Source organism: Marmota monax, unplaced genomic scaffold (assembly GCF_021218885.2).
Source record: "Marmota monax isolate L192 unplaced genomic scaffold, Marmota_monax_Labrador192_F-V1.1 WCK01_AAM20220418_F8-fsc00117, whole genome shotgun sequence".
In the NCBI taxonomy this organism is placed as follows: Eukaryota; Metazoa; Chordata; class Mammalia; order Rodentia; family Sciuridae; genus Marmota; species Marmota monax.
This window is the reverse complement of record NW_026693023.1, coordinates 2,674,743-2,697,231: the sequence shown is the minus strand read 5'-3', so window position 1 is coordinate 2,697,231 and position 22,489 is coordinate 2,674,743. Positions and strand designations below refer to the sequence as shown.

At 37.3% G+C, this 22,489-nt stretch overlaps 1 protein-coding gene across 14 annotated transcripts in view; it reads right to left on the bottom strand.

Moving 5' to 3' along the window:
- Positions 1 to 943: 943 nt before the first annotated feature.
- Nrg1 (neuregulin 1) overlaps positions 944 to 22,489 on the bottom strand; it is a 207,646-nt gene continuing 186,100 nt past the window's right edge. For 6 of the 14 annotated variants that reach the window (XM_058582316.1, XM_046453300.2, XM_046453301.2 and 3 more), the window contains 5 exons: positions 13,280 to 13,382; positions 11,627 to 11,753; positions 9,144 to 9,274; positions 7,937 to 8,143; positions 944 to 5,257 (listed from right to left, as the gene is read on the bottom strand). In XM_058582316.1, the coding sequence (XP_058438299.1) occupies positions 4,603 to 5,257; positions 7,937 to 8,143; positions 9,144 to 9,274; positions 11,627 to 11,753; positions 13,280 to 13,382 (1,223 nt within the window). In that variant the 3' untranslated portion in view covers positions 944 to 4,602. Of the gene's footprint in view, positions 5,258 to 5,637; positions 5,781 to 7,936; positions 8,144 to 9,143; positions 9,275 to 11,626; positions 11,754 to 13,279; positions 13,383 to 18,142; positions 18,167 to 22,489 lie in introns of all 14 variants that reach the window. The other 8 variants (XM_058582315.1, XM_058582314.1, XM_046453299.2 and 5 more) reach the window with 3 other exon arrangements.

The window sequence follows — 22,489 nt, the reverse complement described above, 5'->3', positions numbered from 1 at the left end:
AATGGAGCTATTACTAGATAAGAGGAACTTTGTGCATATATGGAGGCAGACATACATGGGAAGTTTCAGGTTATGTTCAACATCTAAAGGAGACCTTGAAATACCCCAGAGTATTGCTGACCTCTACTCTGTATCCTTCTAAAGCTCTCAAATCTGAGATGAGTAAAATTCTTGAAATATATAAAAAGTACCACATAAATATCTATTTGTTAAAATATGGCTTTTGTTTAGATTATTTCAATAAGTAATGTATTCTTTTCAATGATGAGTCTTATTAGAATGGGAGATATATTTCATGCATAGACCTCTCCCTGAGCAGTAAGATGAGTGTCAGTTGGACCTATTTCATTGGCTGAATGAGGGGCATAAACTCATTCCTTATCGCTTTTTAAAAACTGTGAATTGATCAATCGTGGACCTGATGGAAAGTAAATTTACTAAAACTATATTGAAGGTTAACTTAGCATGACTGTGTTTTAGTCCACTGCACTATTTGAATCATTAAATCAGGTTAGCATCTTTTTTTTTTTTTGCATTTTATGATTGGATGGAATTGGCATGTTGTCATTTTCACATCAATCTGAAGAAGTTTCTGGCTGTCATGACAGAACATCTTAGCAACTGAAATATAGGCCGTCATGCCCTAAAATGTTTCTCTCTGATGTTATTGTATATGGTGGTGGTAGTGGGGTAGATGTGGGAAGAGAAAGAAATGTCATATTGCTCAGTTGTGTGGCCCCTTCAGCAAGGAAGAAAGTGGTAAACAGAGTCAGGAGACAGATGATTCCAGGACAGGCAGTGCGGTAAAAGCAACAGACAGACAAGATGATAATGGGGTCTATGGAATACATTCATTCCTAAGTTAGTACAATTGTCGAAGTAAGACAAAAGGTGCTGGTCTAACAGACTGAAACATTAGTCTGCTGAGCAACACGGCCAAATCTCCACAGAGTAGCATATTTTTATTGCAGTATGACTTTCTTGGGAAATGAACAAAACTTTAAATAAATCACAATTACTTATTGCTTAGTATTTTGGATAATAAATTCTTTAGTTTATCAGTACCTCACGGCCTTCAAATGTGCATTCTTCAAATATTTTCAATTACATATACATTCTTTCTCCTGAACAATAAATTATTCTTTTTTAAAAAAGGAAAAAGTACATAATTTTAAAGCAAAGAAAAACAAGAAAAAAACATATATATTGACATTTATCTTAGACTTATATGAAAACAATTCTCTATGTTAGATGCTTAAATATAAATAATAAAGGACATTATGTTATTTACAATGTTACACAGTAAGTTGAGAGAGTAAAAACTGACATTAACTCATAAAGACAATAAATGATTTAATAAAACATCCAAGTAATGTACATATGTATTTACATGTGAACATATAATAGAAATTGTGATATGTGACCATTTCCTTTTTGTCTGCAATTCTCTGCAATGTTTCATGGATCTTTGTGGATAGAAAACTCTGTGGCTTTTGGAATGCAGCCAGTACTAAAAGATAAGACCATGCCTTCCTAATTTTCACCAATGTGAGCCATATACCTTTCAACCTCAGACCAAAAAAAAAAAAAAAAAAAAAAGAAAGAAAAGAAAAAGAAAAAAAAAGGAAAGAAAGAAAGAAATTGCTACTAAGCAAATTACCCAGGATCAATTCCACCTCCATCAAGATAGTCACACTGAAAAAAGGAAGAGATGGCATATTGCTGTTTGGGACACAGTCACCCACATAGAGTACCATTTTGTAGAAAGCAGAAGGCTGTCTACCAGGTATTCTTTGGGAGAAAAAAAAGAGCAGGGGAGAGGTGAGGGAGCGGGAGAGGGAGGGGGAGTGAGAGAGGAAGGGGGGAGGAAGGGAGGGGAAAGAAGAGAAAACAGTACAGAAAATGAATCTTGAGTGAAAAAAAAAAAGGAGTTTTGTATATACTATATTCCTCTGCATACCCCTTGGTGGGATATGATTCCAGACCCAGGAAAGAAAGTTAATGTCAAACTTCTGGGCCATTTCCACTACTTTAAACCCAAGACAGCTTTCCACATTCTGGGAATATAGGTTTACACTCCTCTGGACTGCCACTGAACTGCCTAAATTTATAAATAGGGATGGTTGAGAGTGATGTGGCACTGAAGTATCAGAAATGTTCCTGTGAACATAAATTGGGTGGCTGTAGCAGGTAGCCCTGAGCGGTCAACTGGCCTCTCTTATTATGGAATACTCTTCTTCCCTGGAGCAAAGGTGGCCTCACCTCACATGAGCCATCTCTATAAGTAACAAAATCAGATTGGAAATAAAATTTCATGTATATTTACAGTTTCAAAATTTGTAGAAATTCTCAAACTGAAGAAATGTGTTATTCATTGTTCTCATCGGAAGATTCTATTTGTTCTTGAAATTTTTCACAATGGGACATCTGAACTCCCTAATGCCCAAAAAATTGGAAACAGAATATGTAAGGTTTCTAAATAACAGTAGGAATTTCTTTATTGAAGTGTTGAGAAGTGAGTCAAAGCCTTCAAAGGCAATGTTAAAAGAGTTTAGACAACCTCTTGAAACTGACTTTATCACCGTGCCGTGCCATGATCTAACTCATTTGAGAAAACTGGGAAATGAGTATGACCTAACAGGGGCTCTCCCATGTAGGTTAAAAAGCAAATGGGCACAATGTTGAGCACAGAGAAAGTGGCATGTGAACAATGGCAGGAAAATTTGAATACCAAATACTAAGACTAACTTCAAGGACCTGCAGACAAGCACCTCTGTGGATTGTAGAAACACATAGGAGTCTAAGGACACTGACTCATGCCTAGCCTACATTTTTCTTCTAAGACCTACTTGCATGTCATTTCTTCCCTTTATTTGTAACATACATAAAGAAGAAGATTCAGTACATCTGCAAAGAAGAAGTTGAGTACTGTCATGGACTTTGTGAACCCCCTGGTAAACTATTTCCCATTTTTTCCCATGACTCCTAGGAGGCCACTTGGAACCTAAGTAAAACTCCAGCCCTGATTTGACAGATACCAGGCAGGGCATACAGTGGGTTCCGCATTTAAAAAAATTTTTTTTTCTTATTTCCTGAATTAACAGTTATTTCAAATGTTAATACCTATAGGCTTTCATTGGATTTACAATCACGAGAGAACATGCAAGGTTTAGAACAACCTTAGTCCTGCTTTTGTGACAGCAAAGCAAAAATTAAGAGGGGGAAACGGGTGGCACAGAATGTAAATAGAGAGGTCAGTACACAGTGGGGGATCACTTCTTCAAATAAAGGTGCAATCTTTTCAACACTAATGACACTTCCTGATGAGTCAGCATTTGTGGAAGAGTCTTACTAATCACAAAACATGCACATTGGCCATTCCTGACCAAAAAAAAAATATGTTCATGCATAGTTATGATCTAATCAAGGCGGCATTGAAAAACAAGAGAAACAGAATGGGAGAAAGAAGTGGTCAACCAAATTTAAAATGTCAACCAAGTCACATGGCTGCTCCACTTGGGTCTTCTATACATTAATTCCTTCCAAACACTATGATGGAAACATTTTTTCCTATGATGACAAGCCTGCATTTTACAGAGGCACGTTTCACTCTAGAAGCATGTCAGACACACTGCTGAGTATGCTGTTTGGGCTGGGCTTTTTGTACCATGACACAGCCATGCAGTAGCTCCCAAATCAGTGAAAAAATACAAGTCAGAAATGATTGCACCTTTATTGGTTGTGATTTGTTGCTCAAATAGATGAGCGCTGGAACATTCCCCCAGAGAGAAAGTAAAACAAAGTCCTCTTCTAAGGTGTTATATTTATCCTGATAGCAAGCCAGAACCCATTTTCTAAGCTATGCCTAAAACTCTTGCTTTTTGTCCAGAAAAATAAGTTAAAATAAAGGAAATGGCAGCTCCTTTTAGCAAGAGCAAGCTGTCTTCTGAATAATAATATAGTTTTTTTAAAAAATCACAGTATTACTTTCTTCCTAATATTTAACATTACTTAATGCAGTTTCCTGCTGTATTTAATAGTAGCATGCTGTTGGATCTACTATTATCTCAGAGCCCAATGAAGCAAACCTTTGGCTGACAGAGTAGACAGAACTCATTTCATATTCTGAAAGCAAAGAAAACTTCATACAAAAGAGAAGAGTATTTGAATGGATGTGCCATTACAAGACATACTGTTTGGGTGCTACTACAAGCAAACAGAGGGACAGTTGCAAGTCTTGAAAATCATACATCCAGTCAACATCATAATGCAATGCACAAGAAGCCAGCAAAAACTGAATATGTGGGAGGGTTTTGCTGAAATACTGTGGAAAAGCAATCACTGTAACTGTACAAAACTTGCTCTCGACATAACATAACATAAAGGCACCATTGATATCTTTCTCATTTTGAAATACTGTAAAAAATTGCTACATATGGCACATAACACATTTTTACATACATATATTTAATTTATAAAAGTTTTTTTTCCTGTTTTCTATTTGCAGAACTGCTAAAATAAAATAAATTGTTTAATTTAAGGTGGAATACTTTATTATATAAAATAAAGTTTTACAGGTGAATCTATGTGTATATTTAGGTTTTATACAGCAATAGGGTCTTGGTTAGCAATTACACTAGACAGCCTGGCCTGTAATTCTTCCTGCGTCGAGAAGCGGCCTGCTGGGTTAGTCCTACTGTCAGCCAGGCGGAAGGCAGGTGCTGCCTCAAGACTGGCTGCCAGGGGGTTCTGTATGCCCAGGAAAGGTGTATCTTCACCTACTCTTTCATCTTCTGTTTCACTCTCTGAGTTACTGTTCTCAGAGCTTGTGTTGCTGTCCATTTCCAACCTGTTGGCAATGTGGCCATTGGGCTTGGTTCTTTTGGCCCGCCGGCTATTGGCGAGTTTCTTAACAGGCTCTTGAGCTGGCTCATACTCCTGGGTCGTTTCATACTCCTCATCCTCCACTATCCTCAAGGGGCTTGGGGGGAGGCTGTTACTCTCATGCGCAGGGTTGTGATGAAAGGTGTTGAATTGCTGAGCGTGGTGTTCATACTTCTTCTCCCGCAGCCTGGGTGGAGTCACAAGAAGCAGAGGTCTCTCTTCTTCCATGAAGGGGCTGACTGCCATGGAGGGCAGGGACACCGTCATGCTGGATGCGGGTGGTGACATTTCCGAAGGGGGCGATTTGGGGGAGCTTGGCGTGTGGAAATCTACAGGTGACATACGAGCCGGAGTGGTCATGGCTGATACATACCTGTGTGAGCACAGAATACCCCACATAAGTGTGGTGGAATAAGAGGCACAGAGCAGGGAGGGCAAGGGGGCAGAGTTCACCATAGGATCTCATCAGAGAACAATATTCATTTGCATACTTTTCAATTTTTAAACTAGGAAATTCAGCACCCTTGGAATAAAAATATTATGTAGCCAAGAGTGTTCCTCACAGGAGTACATGCAAAGATCGGCTAAATTGTCTAGCTCATCAAAACTTTGGGGATTTTCAGTCTCATCATGAGTTTAAACAAAAGCATGTGAGCCAAGAAAAGAGAACACTAGGTCCTAGAAATTACTCAGTTTATAAGGACCAAGGCTCAGGGATTTGGAAGGGAAAGAAGTATTACTTAAATACTATACCTTCCTAAATGCCAAGGGGGTCTTAGAGAATGAAGCCCAAATGGGGAATGGAAGAAGATCTAAGATGAGTTGCTGATAGCTGGATCTGCATGCATTTGGATCTGTGTGCCTTGTTTCTCCTTAGCTCAGCTATAAGGTTATGTCTTATGAAAAAAAAAGAGCATAGTAACTTAGATTTATTCCTGACAACAGTGTCATACATTTGTGTGCTTTCAACTTTTTTTTTTCCATGAAATGCTATTAGTTAACATTCAGTTTGCAACTACCCATCCCAGGGTCCATGACATTCAAAGGTAAGCCTGAAAGAACCTTACATTGGTTTCATAGTTACCACAATGGAGACTATGTCTGGTCTCCAGACTACATCTCTTGCCAACCCTCCACTGCATCAGTCTTTGGCTTCCTAGCAGGAGGACATGAAAATCTTCCTGGCCATCTTTTGTGACTCTTCAAGGGATGACTGGGCTATGTTACCTGTCATCATGCCACATCTGACAGCAGTGTATCTCAGTGCCAGGCCCCCAAGTGCACTGTTTTTACCATACCATACTTTCTTCCCCCAGAATAAGAAGACCTGATTTTCAGCACTGAGGGGAATGAGTCACATTTCTCAGCTTTTGATAAAAATGTTACCAATGCATAGTACTATAAATGAATCTTTTCTCCACCTTGACAGTCACAGAGTCTAATTCATCATGACCTGTGATGACACAGGACACCACTTTCGGAACTCCAGCTAACAGGAACAGAAAACCTATTAACATCCCTGCTTTTCCATGATTCATAGTGATATGGATGTGAGATCCAGCTGTGTCTAAAATGGGAAAGTGTCTTGGAGATTGAAATATTTGGGACTCAAGTCTTCAGACTGTATTTTGAGGGTACTGAAATTAAGCTCCTTGAGAAATAATAATCCATATTCAACCAACATGTACAAGTAATTCAGTTTTATCTCCCTGTGGTCTTTAAGTTCAGGTCTATTTTGCAGCCTTCCATGGTATCTGGGATATGCATGTCAGCCTTCAAAGATCAACATCACAGGTAGTGATGAAGAAAGAGCTCATCCCAACCTCCTTTTCATGTTCCAAAGGAGACTAAATTAAGATGTACAGATTGCCTTAATACATAAGTATAATTACATGAATTTAAGACTAATGTTTTCAGCCAGTTTAGGACCTGTTTTTTTTTTTAAACAAATGGTTTGCAAGGAGAATTTGAATTGGATAAATTCCATACAGTTCTGAAAGACATTTTTGAGGAAGGGTAGTAAAGAAGTCATCAGTTAGTTCTATATGAATTACAAGCTAAATAGGTCATCTTTATTGTACTTCCCAGTCCAGAACACAAATAATCTTTCAAAACCATCTCCACCCATGTAACCACCAAATAAATATGGATTTGGCAATATGTAAGCCTTTTTAAAAAAATAAATGGTCAGGGATTAGAATGAGATGACCATAATATAAAATAAAACCCTGTGGATTGGAAAACACACAGGTAGCAGCTTATTCGTGGGCTAAAAACCAATTGGGAATTATTCTCTTCCAGCTTGGGGGAAAATGAATAAAGTGCATGTATGAATTCACTATTCCTATTGAACAACTCCTTCAGTTAACTTTCTTCCATTCTTTACTTTACTTTTGCTTTTACTCCCCCAGCCCTCCTCAATCTCCCCAGAACAAGGATCAAACATTCTGGAATAAAGGGCCATAAAGAAGGCAACAACGTCTTCTTTGAAAACCACCTATGAAGACCGCCAGACACATTCCTTCTTGGAACTTTATAAAAGGGATACTATTTAGTGGAACACAAGCAGCTGTTCCCCCATGACTGTCAGCAAAGACAAACTTAACTGAGGCTGGAAAGTAAGACAGAGTTAGCACATGAGAACATGAGACCAGCTTGACCACCGATTTAAGAGTTTGGATAACTGGCAAATTGGAATTAAAGGGTCCTCATCAGACATTGATGCCATCTCTCTAATGTTATGACTGAGGAACCTAGACCCAGAATGGGTCTGAGACTATGGCCAGTTCTGGGAACTCCAAGTCTGCTGCACCTTCCACATCAAATCATTCCAGCTCTTTAAGAGTCTGTTGCCTGCCAGGCACTGGGACGATGAGAGAAGCTCAGAAGAAATAAGTTCCATCAAAAAGATGACTTCAACTAGGTGCACTCCTAGAAATGGGAACTGCCGCCCTTATTCTGATAAGGCAGCTCTCCTTGGGTGAGACGCAGGTGCTCACGGGATTCTTTAACTGAGGTTCTCCTGGGCAGTAGCTTTGCCCCTCGCTTTTACCTTTCGCTATGAGGAGAGTCTCGGTAGGAGTCAGGGGTTTCTCTGGCATGCCTGAGGAAGCTGTTACACTCGCGAGGGCCTCCTATGCCATTAAGACGTCCTCTTGGGCCCCCAGTTGGGCTGCTGTGCCTACTGTTTTCTACTGATGACGTCATGATTACAGAATGGCTTTCCGACATGATGCTTTCTGTGTGTCCGTTGCTCCAGCTAGAAGGGAAATGTGAGAGGAAGTGAGTTTTGTTTGGTTTTATGACATGCAGAAATGGAAATGAAAGGAAGTTATTCTGACAGATATTTCCAATTAATGATACATTAGAAGCTCTCTACAACAGTAATTGTGTAAGAAAAGAATTGATACAAAGAAACTTGCCATAGAGAGGGCTTTGTGAACATAGTTTATTCATTTATTTGTTCATTCATTCAATAAATATTAATCAAGTGCCACTATGTATTAAATGTTCTTAGTCCTTGTGTTCTTGAATCCTTTAGGTCAGAGAAATGTCATGTTGTACCAGTTACATTTGGAAGTGCAGTGTTATTCTTGGTAGCCTGCAATCAATTTGAGATCACCAGGGCATTTGAGAATTTAGGGTTCACCAATCTTCATGTACATTTTCCAAGGCAATCCAAGTATTATATAAAATCCAGTTTCTAAGTATTATATAGAATCCTAGAATTTTCTCTGTGTAGCAATTCAGTGAGTAGCAGCAGGTGAGTGACGATAATCTCTAGAATGGGGAAGAACAACCCTATAAAGTAGATGTTATTATCCACCACCATTTTTGTTGTTGGTGGTACCAGGGATTGAACTCAGAGGCACTCAACCACTGAGCTACATCCCCAGCCATTTTCTGTATTTTATTTAGAGACAGGGTCTCACTGAGTTGCTTAGGGCCTCAATTGCTGAGGTTGGCTTTGAATTGGTGATCCTCCTGCCTCAGCTTCCAGGGGCACTGGGATTACACGCATGTGCCACCATGCCTGGCTACCATCAATTTTTTTTTTTTTTTGATAATGGAAAACCTGAGGCTCAGATTTACACAGCTATTGAGAGTAGAGTCAACCAATGTCCAAAGTCTGTTCATGTCCAAGGTCTGTATATTGTACTGCCTCCCAAGTGTCTCCTTTCTTAATGCAATGATAGTAAAAGCTCATGTGCAAAAATTCATTCTTAGAGAACTACTGTGGAATTTTTATATTTTCATACCTGTGGCTAGGAGTCTGGGTGACAGTTGTGGAGTGATGAGCCGTTGAGGTATAATGACTAGTGGAAAAAGATGTCTCAGCTTCTCTCTCAACAATATGCTCGCTAGATATGACGTTTTTAGATACGTATTGCTGGGTAGACACAGAGACACAACTTGAAGATGCATGTAAATCAAAATACTAAAATTGTTACACACACAAATCTGTTTTTGTACACAAGTTTCATAATAACTTTCATTTCTCCAGTGCTGTATGGCAAATCCTCTCGGCTACTTTGGATTTTAGATTGGATGAAAAAATGGAATTAATTACTCTCTGGATGCACACACAATATAGGTCCTAAAATCACGACTAACTTCATTTTCTCAGAAAAAGACCTTTCTTCTCCCTCATTTCCAGTTAATTACATGACTAGAATTCAAAACAAATTCTGATACTCATTTTTGTCAGGATTGTTGCAAGTCAAAGAAGATTACCAGATATTTTTGATTAAAAGAAAAGCATACCTTATCTTACTTCAAATTTCAAGTCACTTGAAAAAAATTAATTTCAATATTTTGGATCTTCTTTCCTTTTTCAATATCATGGTGTCAATACTGCCCTACTAATATTAAAATTTCTAACTTGTCAATGGTAACATTAACAAGGGTATTACAAAATTTGAAGGGCTTACAATAGTTGTCAAGGTGACACATCTATGAATACCTAGTATACAGAGGGCCTTACATTTAGTGCAACTACATTTTATTTCATTTTCATCAGCAAACCACTGTAGCTATTGCTGCCCTCTATCAGTGAGAAGATGTATTTTAAAAGTTGTTTTGAAGTTGTATTTTAAATGCTATTAGTATTTCTAACAAATTGAATTAAATAACAGGAAAAGAAATGGAATGGACTATTTGTTGATAAACAGGGCACTTTATATTCTGATGAGCTATGAAGACTAAATCACCTGATCTCTTTGTGATAGCCCAAAAATGTACAACTTGGATTATGCATGAAACTCCAGCTGGTTCTGTTCATGGAAAGACTATTCCATAGGGATCTTCCTGGGAATTATAGCTGGTTAGGTATATATAAGGAAAAGATACAGAGTGACTTATCTCTGGTCCATGCACATTCTGCTCTTGCTTCTTGAGGGGTGACATAAACTTAATGAATCTAAGTGCCACTAGGCTGTTCCATGTAAGTTATTTTATCCTACTACTCACAAGAAGTCTTTGAAGCATTTATTATTTTTAGGTTTGTTTTCATAATAAATAAGATTGAGAAAAGGTTACAGCCTAAGGTCACACCATTTAGAGCCATAATAGAATTCAGGCACTCATGGCAGTAAGACTCTTGATATATTATAACATATATAATAACAGATTATCGTGATGTTGGTAGAGAATGCACTTATTAGCCCTGCAGAACACTTTGATGAACACCATTAGGTGGAGGTAAGCAAGAAAGTTTATTAACCTATCAGCACCTTGCCCCAATAATGTTCTATAGATCTCTGCTATAAGATGTGGGGTAATCTAGAAACCACTATCTCCAGACATGGTTCTATAACATTTCTGCTCTACTAAGTATACACCTTTTTTTCCAATAGGGTAGAAAAATGATTACTACAATACAATCTTTGGGAATTGATCTATTAAAAAGCCATATAACATAGGGAAATTAAAAAAAATGAAACAAGAAGTATTTTTCTGGAATATAAAGAGTAACACTTCAAAAGCCAGGAGGTCTAAGTACAGTGCTTGTTCTTGTCTATAAAAACAGAGAGGTTTGGAAGCTGATGATATATAGTCTCCAGAACTGAAAATTCTATCATCTAGTTTAATTTAAGGGCCAAGTTCTTGGTAAAGTATAAACAATGTTCATATTTGAATGCTTAAGGAGGCATCTCATCTGGAGTGCTTGGTATCACATAGAACAAGCCAGGGAGTAGCAAGCATTACATTCTCCCAATTTTTCTACTGCGAAGCATGTTTGATAAGTCACTTGACCTTTCCATGCCCTAATTTCTTCCTTTGGGAATCAGAATCAGTAAATCATCAATTACTGTAAAGTGCCCCTACTAAATATCACTCCAAATCCGTGGCTCAGTTATCTGTACTAATCAGTTATAGACTGGAAGAGTCTTCATTTCCAAATTATTAAAAAATACAAATTCCTTCTGATTCTGGTTTTATTAATTTTATTACATTGTTTTTGTTTTCTTCCTCCTGTTCCAGCCTCCCTGCAGAACAAACCCAACATTATGATTCCAACTCCTTAATGAACACTTTATAAGAGGAAATGTGTGGGTTTTACAGAAACCAAATCCACTTTAAAAAAAATGTTCCCATTATTTTCTCCTGGTGAAATCTTGGTTTCCTGGAAGCCATGGTGATTAATGGCAGCAGCTAAGAGCCTAAGAGCTTAGAAAATAAACTTCAAGATGCCAGTACAAAAGGGACATGCGTAGTTTGTCTCACTGGCCAGTCAACATACATTCACCAGCTGCACATTCTCCGGGGGTGGATTAGGATGGTGAGGCCCATTGGCTATGTTCACCATGTTGTTCCTTTCAGAACGAAGACTCTGTCGAAGCCGGTCATGAAGCTTTTTCCGCTGTTTCCTAGATGTAAAAAAGGAAGCATAATTTTTTTTCCTATTATTTACATTTCTTAGTACAGCCAAATCTTTATTCTACCAACACCTATGAATAATTCAAGGCAGTGGCTTGGTGGTGAGGAGGAGAACAGGACTATATGCCATTCCATCTCAGAATAAGTAGGCTCATACATCCTCAGCAATTGGGCTTGAAAAGCTGTGTGGGATTCTTACAGAAACTTAACTGTTTCACTGAAGAAAAAGAAAGAAGGAGGAGAAAACAAATATGTTGGTATTTGGCTAAAATCCCAACTTTCTTAATCAATCCATCTTCCCCTAAACCTTACAGATGGTCATTGGTCTTAGATAACAATTCGTGCTGTAGAATTGATGACTGATTCTATTTGTAGTTTTTTCCCCCTGTGGATTCCTTCAGAAAATATACTTAGTTTCAAATCTGTACATTATACACAGTGTGTGTGTTTGGGGGGCGCCCATATAGTGAGATTGGACATATTTTGTCCCTAGGTTTTGGCACAATTATAATGTGGTCTTACCCCTGTAATGCTTTTTGTGTAAGCAGGTAGTGAATATTAAGACTGAATCTAATAAGTCGTATGAGGTCAATTCCATGAAGGCTTATCTCTCTCACCTACTCAATTCTGGCAGCATGCTAAATCATGGGGTATTAAGAAAATACAATTTATGCCCTTAATTTTGTGGTACAAAAGCATATTATTTTTTTCCTCAATGAAATATTCAAATCATGAAAATATCTCCATGACTAGTTTTGGCAAGAGTATATCATGTTATGAGGAAACGTTTTTTTTTAAATTCCTGTTAATTTAACATTATTTCAGACTTAAAGACAGAAAAATGAAGGGCAAACAATAAATACATTTGTCAAGATGGACCAAGTTTTTAGGGTCAACCAGTGGCCACAAATCTATTTTAAAGCTTTCCCTGTAGCTCTTTCTAAGCAAACTTTGCTTATTTTACTCTCACGAGATTCCTTTTATGTACCTCACTCATCCTTTGACAGCATTTACACTGGCAACCCAAGTAAGTAGAACTGAAACATTTTTCACTCTTTTAGAAAACTACATTTAAAATACCACCGAGTATTTCTTTTATCTCCCAAGTTTGTATAAACTGGATTTGTCCTCAGCAATGATGTGTCAAGTGCATCTCTGGCACCTATATTTCCCTTTTAGTACATGATCCCTGTGTGCACATATTTGCATGCACAACTACATACATGCATTCTTGTGCTTCTATACAAGCCTGTCCTTCCAAATGTTCATCCATTTGTATGGCCATGGTCACATGTTAGAAATTTCCTGAACGCTTTCACAGAAAACACAAAGCTTTCCAATGTGTGTGATTAGGAAAGGTCCTCAAAGTGCATTTTTAAAGGGAAAAATAAGGGGGAAAGTGCTTCATCCCTCTTTCTCCCATGATTAGGGTGTGAAGCATGGTGTCTACAAAGCCCTGGCCACCTAAGCCATCTGTGCACTAAGGAGAGAGAAAGGTGTGGAGGATGAAGTTTACTTGGTTTTGCAGTAGGCCACCACACACATGATGCCGACCACCAGCAGGGCGATGCAGATGCCGCTTATGGTCAGCACTCTCTTCTGGTAGAGCTCCTCCGCTTCTGGAAAGGGGTGAGAGCAGATGTCATTAAGGTCACTTATAATTGCCAGGATTTACTACAACTGAACAGCTGGCATGCTGCATGACATTGTCCGTGTTCACAAGAAAATAAATACAATTCCTTGCATTTACAGACATAATCTAAGAAACAACATGCTCTGTGCTACACTTTGAGCATCAATAACAAAGCCAGCTGAGTCCATTGACAATAAAATAATATACTCTAAAAATTATACCAATAACAAGCTATATATATACATATACATATATATACATATACATATATATACATATATCTTCATAATATAAAACTGGAAAATTATAAACGTTAATTATAACATAGCAATTTGGTTAACACATGGTAGATATTTTAAAATCTTTTGCAAAAATTAAAAAAAAAAAACTCTTGCAAAGACAACAGGAATAAACACCATTAAAAGGAGCTAAGATTGGCAGCTCTGATACTCTCCTTTTCACCTTCCTCCCTTCTCCACCCTCACCTCCAACCCAGCTATTTATGTCATCATTCATATCCAGTGGTCTTTACAAAGAGTCATTTCTAACTTAAAAAATTAAATTAAAAGACATCTGCAAACATGAACTTGGCTTGTAGTTAGCAAGTATATTAATGTAAGTTTCCTTTGATTTAATAGTAAAATGTAAAAATATAGTTAGCATAATATGGAGTAGCACTGTATCCAAGTATTAGTCACTGTATCCAAGAAAATCTAATATGATGGGTAAGGTAGTCCTGGAGCAAAATTAAGCTTTGTTCTTTGGAGGACAATGCTTATCACTTCATAAGTTGAAATTAGATAACTGGTTTATTTGTCCAAAGAAACAAGTCACTAGCACAAATGATGTATCATTTGGAATAGAGTATTTCTTCCTACATTGGCCAACTTGGCAAATTAGATATTCTACTAAGGAAGTATGATGCTTAGAACTTTGAAAAAAGGTACTACTTTACTCTATGTGCAATTATTCTCTAATTCATGGAAATTTTTCTATTTGCAAATTAGTTTCTTTGGGGGATAACTTGATTATACTAAGGTAGGTCAGGTTCTTAACAAGATTTGCTGACTTAATGGGGACCTTGATCCCTTAGGAGCTGAGCTTTCAACAGTCTAATTACATTTATTGGAAGATCTTCACAAGTTCACTCAGAAAGAGAACTCAGCCAGTACATAGTAAGTAACTCTTTACTTGCCATGATAGTTATTAAGCTGGTCAAGAACTGGAGAATATTGTACAGATAAACTGGCTTATCAGGACATCAGCAAGGGACCCTTAAAGAATATTTCCATCGTACATTCTCAGTCTCAGCAACAATAACTTTTAGTCTTTGGAGAGAGGGCAACTCACAGGAAGTTTTCTTGAGATGAAAAAGTGAATTTTAATTTCTAGGACACAGTGGACCTTATCATTAAACAAAACATTTCCTACAAGCCGAGCCCATGATAATCAAATTCCAGTTAACAGGTCAAGAACATTGTCAAATCAAATTAATAGAGCACTGATTATTAACAGGAGGAGAAGGAGAATAGAAGTCAGTGGGTAAAAGAGTAGAATGCTGCATAGATTATACAAAAACAAACTGAAGGGGTTGGAAGTAGAAAGGAAAAACAAACCGAGAGGACAGACAGGCTGACAGAATGACAGAGAGAGTGAGGAAGTCAAGTACAAGGGAAAACAAGGTTAAAAGTTAGGGAGCCTTCTGAAGTCCCTGGCACAGCATGCCTGATACTAAGGGAGGAACAATAAATAAATAAAAGAAAACCAGAAGGAGGAGATGCTTGGGTGGAAGAAAAGGTGGATGCAAAGTTGGAAGGGTTATCCCATACAGCATAACTCCTACCCTAGGCTAGCAGTTGTGTGCAAGCCACAATTAGAAAGCAAAGCAGCTGGTGCATTGCGATGCAACACTGCAACGGGAGACATAGAGTTGGTGTCATGGATTTTTGAGCCGCAAAAGTCAAACGAGGACATGGAATATGAGTGCTTATATGTTAATTGCTTGTATCTGTTGCCTCCTCTCCCTTCATAGCCACAGGACAGGTAATTAATTTTTATGAGTTTTTATCTGTGAGCTGAGGCTGCTATAACTTCCCTTCCTGACCTTGGCATCCCAATCAGTTTTTAGCATATATATGTAAGATGCAGAGGTATCACCCCACTGTTCCTTCTCCATGGGGCCCAGGATGCAGAACAGGGATCCTTCATCTGTGATGAATTGAATAAGAAATATGAATGTCACTATTGCCACCAGGAAGGGTGGAGCCCTGAGTTTTCCACTCTGGCTTACTCTTTTTTTAAAAAAAAAATTCTTTTAAAATGGTAAGGCTGGGGTGAGGATGCAGCTTAATGGTAGAATTTGCCAAGCATGAGTTCCATATCCAGCTCCGCCAACAAAACAAAAGAAAAGGCAAGACCTTAGTTGCACCTGATCACTAGTAACTGACATTCTACCTTTAGAAAAAGCTGAGAAACTGCTTCTACAAACTTCAAAAGTGGGGTCATACATGAAGGCTTGTCAGGGGAAAAATGATATTGTGCACTCTCAGGGATCCTTTTGATAAATTTTCATTTGGTTGTTGCTATGAAATAGATTGAGTTGGATTTGTGAACAATGGCACAGAATGACTGGCCCCTTCTCCCTGTGGTACATAGGAAGATGGTGTCCAGTTGAATGATTATTTCATGGGAATAAAAAGCTCAATAAAGGACAAAGGATAATATAAGAGTACTAAAATGAACTAATTAAAGGCAAAGCCTACAGAATACAGACCTGGGATTAAAACTCCATATTCACATCAGCATTTAACTAAATGCACTACAAACATTTCTATATGACTTTTTAAAATGATTTTGCCAGATCATGTAATCTCTACAATAGTAATATGCTGAGGGAAAAACACATAGAAAACCATAGCAGAAGGACTAGGTTCCTTTATCCCCCTTTGCTTCATAGTTTATTCTTTAGGTGGCAGGGCCCATAGGGCAAGAGCAAATCAGAACTCTGCTGAAAAACAAGAATCTGTCAGTCCAATTGGGGGATCAGTCTTCCTGTATGGAAATATTCCTGGGTTGCAATGCTGGATGCATTGTATGAATCAGAGCAAGCATATTTTTCAGTCTGATGTGCGCAGGCCAAGGACAGAGCCCTTGTCCTTCTCAGTTTGAATTGATCTTTAAGAACAAATTTTCTTTAAGGATGCAATGGCCTTGACTAGTATGCTCTGAGGGCTTTGAAAAGTGAGTCTTACAGGTATGTAGATGCCAGCACATAGTCTTCACTGACCCTTGAAAGATCTTACTGAAGTAACTGTATATCTCAACTATTTGACTTCATTATTTTGAAATACAAATATTGAATTCTATAGTCAGAGCCAAAAGTTATAAAGGAGGAGCTATCCTATGAGTGACAAGGGGTAAGGGGAGTGGCAGGATCTTTTTCCTCCCTGCAGAAACCGGAACACTTTTTATCATGGGGGAGGAACCCCCAACAGTGATAACTGCTGCTCCCTCTTGGGCTCCCTAGTCTTGGAAGACGCTTTTTGATGCCCAAAGGCTTATTCATGTACATATGGGCTTTCATCAAAGTAAGAGTTTTCTTCTGGATTTTTTTTTGAGGGGGCTGGGGGTGGGGCAGTTCATTGAGTTGCTATCCCTGTAACTGCTAGAGCTTGCAACTGCCTCATTTGCCACAAGATAAGAAAGTACATTAGGGGTAGACAGTTGTTGACATCCAAAAAGGCTGTAGGGCACCCCTGCTGCATGATGTCACTGAAATCAGCTTCATAGGAATTAGATACTGTCCTGTTAAGCAGGACATTATGCTGTTGAGCCCAGACCCTGTTCCAGAGCTGCACGCAGCATTCCAGTGAGACAGCCTGGCCTGGCACTGTGAAGACCAGGCAAAGGAGCACAGCTTCCTGTTCCTTGCAGAACTGGCTTTTTCGCCCCACTATTTAGTATGAAGGCCTTCGGGAGTATGCCCAAGTCTCATCTGCTCATAAGAGAAATTTTTTATATTCACAGTGTGAAATTTTCTATTTGATTACTTGTCTGGATCATCTTAGTGACTCAAATTTAATTCCATTAGCACTGGAATTTCCACCTAAAATAGCACAAGGCTTCTTTCTTTCTGTTTTCTATTTCCTTGCTCATTAGATAATGAAGTTGACTAGAGTCAAACTTGAACATCTCCAGAAAACTTGAGTGATTCAAGTCTGTGCACGTAATACTGTGTTGCACTGTAAGGGCTTTTTCTTACTATATTAAATAGGTGGTTTTGTATTGTATCTTAAGTGCCCATCAGTTAAGAGGTACTGTGTTTTTTAAGCAGGTACATTTAAAGCTTCCTTTGTTCTCATGCCCCTAGTTTGACTTCTCCTCTACCCTTGTGCACCACTCTAACTTACCCCAGTTTTTTTTTTTTTTTTTAAAGGATAGCCAAATCCAATCAGTGGGTCTGTCACACAATGTGGGATGTACATGAATGTAGCAGCAGGGGCAGGTGATTTTAAACTATTACTGAAGGAAAGTAGCTTGAGACTTTAAAAACTGCTGCATTCAGTAACATTTCAATAAACTAATCATAGATTGACAGCAGAGAAATCATTGTTATAGCTGTATGATCCCTTCTAAAGAAAAAGGAAATTAGTTAGGAACTGAAAAGTAAGAGTAGGAAGGGAAAAAGATTTCAGCTCATAGGCTCTAAAATTCTGCAGGCTAAAAGGAATGATGATTGGTCCATACCCATAAATTCAATCCCAAGATGCTCTGCCAATGCAGAAAGTTGACAAAAAAAGAAAGAAAGGGAAAAAGTTTCAGAAAGAGCAATACACTGCACTCCAAAACACATTACACATGACTATTATAGCTCTCTGTGCGTGCACATTGAACAGGACAAATGGGTGGTTAACAAAGCAGTGCTCAGGTATGCCACTCTGAGTCCACACAGGAACTTCTGTATTTTAGATAATGTGCAAATACCAGAACATTCTCTTTATTAACCCTTAAAAGACTTTACTGAGGGAGAATTTTCATAGCTGAACTATCCTCTACTTTCCTCATTGCTTGAAAATAGCAATGTTATTTTATTTTTAATCATCAAAAAAGCACTTGGTATTATTTCATTTTCATTTTAATAATGTCCCAAGGAAGTAAATTATTATTTTTATTTTTATATTTACTGAAAGACACATAGTGGCAGAGTCAGGAGTAGAAGCCAAAGGAGAGTAATTTGGTCTGAAATTTTTATCACATTGGATTTATGTTTTTCATTGCTTGTGTGTAGTTACATTTCAGTATTTATTATTTTTTATTTTTATTTCTAATCTGTTTCTCCTTCCGCTTCCTTCAGTACTTCATAACATGTTTCATTCAAATAAAACAACAAATGCTTCTACCTAAAAAAATCTGAGATAGGCACGTGAGAAACTGGAGATTGCTTGCATTTTTTTCTCATAATTTCTGTGTGGTATTGGACAACTCTATGTACCAGTTTTTCAGATTGCAAATTTTTTTTTTAAAAATGTATTTTTTATAGTATGTGTGGAGGGGAGATATAGTTTCTAGGACCCTTTGATTTTAATTTCATACTCTTTCAAGTAAAAATTAGAGCCAATTAGATCATGTCTCCACAGTGCTGGGCTCTGGTGGTCACAGGTACCAAGAGGATCTGCAGGGAAAGAGACTCAAAAGTGTGAGCCCACAAACAGCAATCCTGGCAGCTCTAGACACTCTTGGATTTCAGAAAAGCAGAACCTGCATAGGCTCAAATAAGGAAATGGGAGAAAGAGGCAAAGAAAGAAAAAAAAAAAAAAGGAAAAAAAAAAAAAAAACCCAACAACTCCAGGAAGGGCACTTTTCATTCTTATAACAAAAATTGATAGTCTGGTTTCATTGGGTGGAAATTTGAGGATTTCTCTTACTTATGTCTGCATGGCATAAAATAAGGTCTATATTTTCTTCCCTTGATCACAGATTTGAGAGATGCCAGAATGAGACCTTAACAAAATGAGCCATCTCTTAAGTTTGAAAAAAGGTATGGAGGGGTGTTACTCAGTTTGGGCATGGAGAAAGCTCCTCCTGCAGAGATGGGAAGAGTGCAATGTACGCGCTGGAGTCATCCTGGTTTCAAGTCCTGCCTCTGCCATTTAATGATGGAATGACTTTGGAAATGTAAAATTCTCATTGACCTAATTCATGTGATACACTTTCCTCACTGGGCAACCCTGTGGAATAAAGGAGATATGAAAAAATGTTGCCCAGCAGAAGGAGGAAACAGACACATCTACAGCTATACCTTGGGGCACTTAAGGCACTCAGGTTGACTTTTCACAACTTTTGTGCCCTGGAAAATTCTGAAAGCCCTTGGGATATATCTAAAAGATAAACTTTAAAACTTGCAGCATCTTAAGGAAATAAAACTTCCCAAATTAAAAATACATATGTACTATGTATTTGATAATAGGAGGCACTATGTATTATTTTCTTCTGCCTTGGGTCCAATGTACTCAGACAATAATCTGAATTTTTCACTAATTAAAAGCTAGGGAATATAGAGTTAATTTGGTTACATGAGATATTCATAGTAGAATAAATTATTCAAATCCAAACAAATTTCTTTTGCCTCTGAACAATGTTCAGTTTGTCAAATTGACATTTTTTCCCCATTTGCTTTCTTCATGTAAACTTTGGCACATTGATGTGAAAAAAATTCATTTCTCAAGGAAATCAATAATAAATTTTCAAGAATGTGACCCAATTTCCCTTTTATGTGCCCCTCCATCTCTTGCTTTTCACTTCTACCAGTCAGTAATATTTTAAGGGTTAAAACCAAGACATATCTGGAGTAACTCATTCCAAAGATTCATTTTTCCATGCCTACGTGAACACTGCTAATGATCTATATTAGTTGCATAGAAAGCTTAGTTAAGTTTTCAATAAAATTAGTAGCATGCCCATGCATACATATTGCTGCATTTACAGTTTTATAGGTAAGTCTGTGAGCCTAACTATAATTTCATTTCAAGGGAAGTCATTCATATCAGGCAGGTCCAATTTCAAATAATTCAATGGGAAATTGGTATTTAAAACTGGAATCTTCTGGCCATAAGCCTTAACAAGGAAACAAGCATAGGAAACATGCATTGGTCATTCTAGACCCGGAGCAAAAACTGCTCTAATTTATTTCTACTGTTGGTGGTTACATTTCTTTCATCATAATTCAAAAAAGCAGAATATGCAAACACTTTTCATTTTGTGAAGAGGTTATTTCTATCTGTTCTATTTAATCTAATGTTGGCTTAGTCTCATTATGTATCACATGCTTCCTATTGAATTGCTGCCTAGCCACTACATTTTTCAAATTAAATTAATAATTCAAAAACACAAAGGTTACTGTAAACAATTTAGTTTCCTTTTCTACATGTGATTTCCTGCTGTGCCCTCAGTGATATAAAAAATTAATTTAAATCTAAGAGTCTTCAGAAACTATTAAGTATTGACTCACTAATCCTTTGCCTTAGGATTTTATAATTACTTTTAGAAAACTGATTAACCTGGAGGTTAATTTAAATTTTCAACTGCATTAGTGGAAAGAACAATAAAACAACTTTCTTTCACCAAAATTATATATCCATTGCAATTATGGCTTCTGTTAAAATTCTGAGACATTCCAGTATTTGTTCTGTAACATCTTGGAACTGTTTATGCAAATAATGTCGAAGACTGTGTAGTTCTGATTTCTTGTACCTATAAAACTTCTAAAGGAATTCTCTGAATGCCAATTCCAAACTGGACCAATTTAGTGTCTGACTTTAATTTTAGACTTACCTTTGTAAATGTAGATACTTTTATTTTCACATATGCCAATCCATATTGTCATTGAGCCCTTTGAAATGTAATAGCAGACTTTCTCCTTATTCCCAGGATCCACATGCACATGAACACACACACACACACACACACACACACACACACAGAGTAAAATCTCACACTCAGTTGGAACTTATGAATTTTGTCATAGATGGAGTGTCTTTGTTCTACTGTTATCAGGATACCATTTGATAAATACATTATTACAACAGGTTTTGAAAGCATTTAGAAATCTGTGAAATAACTAATACAATAATAACATATGATTCACAGCTACTTTTAAGGAAATGGGATAAATTTAATCATTTTGACAATGTGCCTAAATGTTCTAAAATTGCATTCTTTTAAAATATCCTGCAGTTTGAGCTATTCTCATAACTAGTTCTTATTATTTGTTAGCTTCTAAGGACATATTTGCTCTTTACTACCATTATCTTCTGAAGTTGTGAATGCTTTTTCTTTTTTTTCTTCATGAAGTCTACATATTGATTATGAATTACATGTACACACACACACACACACACACACCCCATGCCACATATTGGTGAACACAATCATATTACTTGGGATTGTGTCAAGATAGGTCAAATTTAAAACTGACCAAACTTGACAATATTTCCTTAGGAAGGGCTATAAATACGTTATATTTTGAGAAAAATGACTGTCATATAAAATATACATTTGTTCCTTTCTTTCATTTTAAATACATTTTTATAAATTAAAAAATGGCCCATGAGATATACTGGCCAGAATTACTTTATCAAATCCTAATAATGTGTAAATTATATGTCCATAAACATTCAAAATATTGTAATTCTTTTGAATGCTATTTTCAACTACAAATGTGGTTGGGTAGGTTTTAATTATTTCTCTTTGAGGCTAGGGACTACCTTTTACTTCAAATCCATGTAATTCCCTCCAGACATTATGTTCACAAGCAAACAAACAATTAAGTGACCTTGCTAGAAACACATTCTAGCCTTTTCTTAGCCTTCACTGCTATTTGAACATGAAATTCTTAGAGCAGCAAAAATTTATTTTGCTGTCTCTATGTAGGAATTTGCAGAGAGAAAAAAAATGAAAATTTCAGGCATAAAGAATTAGAGAATGAACTCTGGGCAAGACAATTCTGGAAAGCAATGTCTGATTGGAAGCTCTTGCTTTTCCAGACATGAGGCATCAATAATGCAGTCATTACATGTTTTGTTCATAAATGTGCTT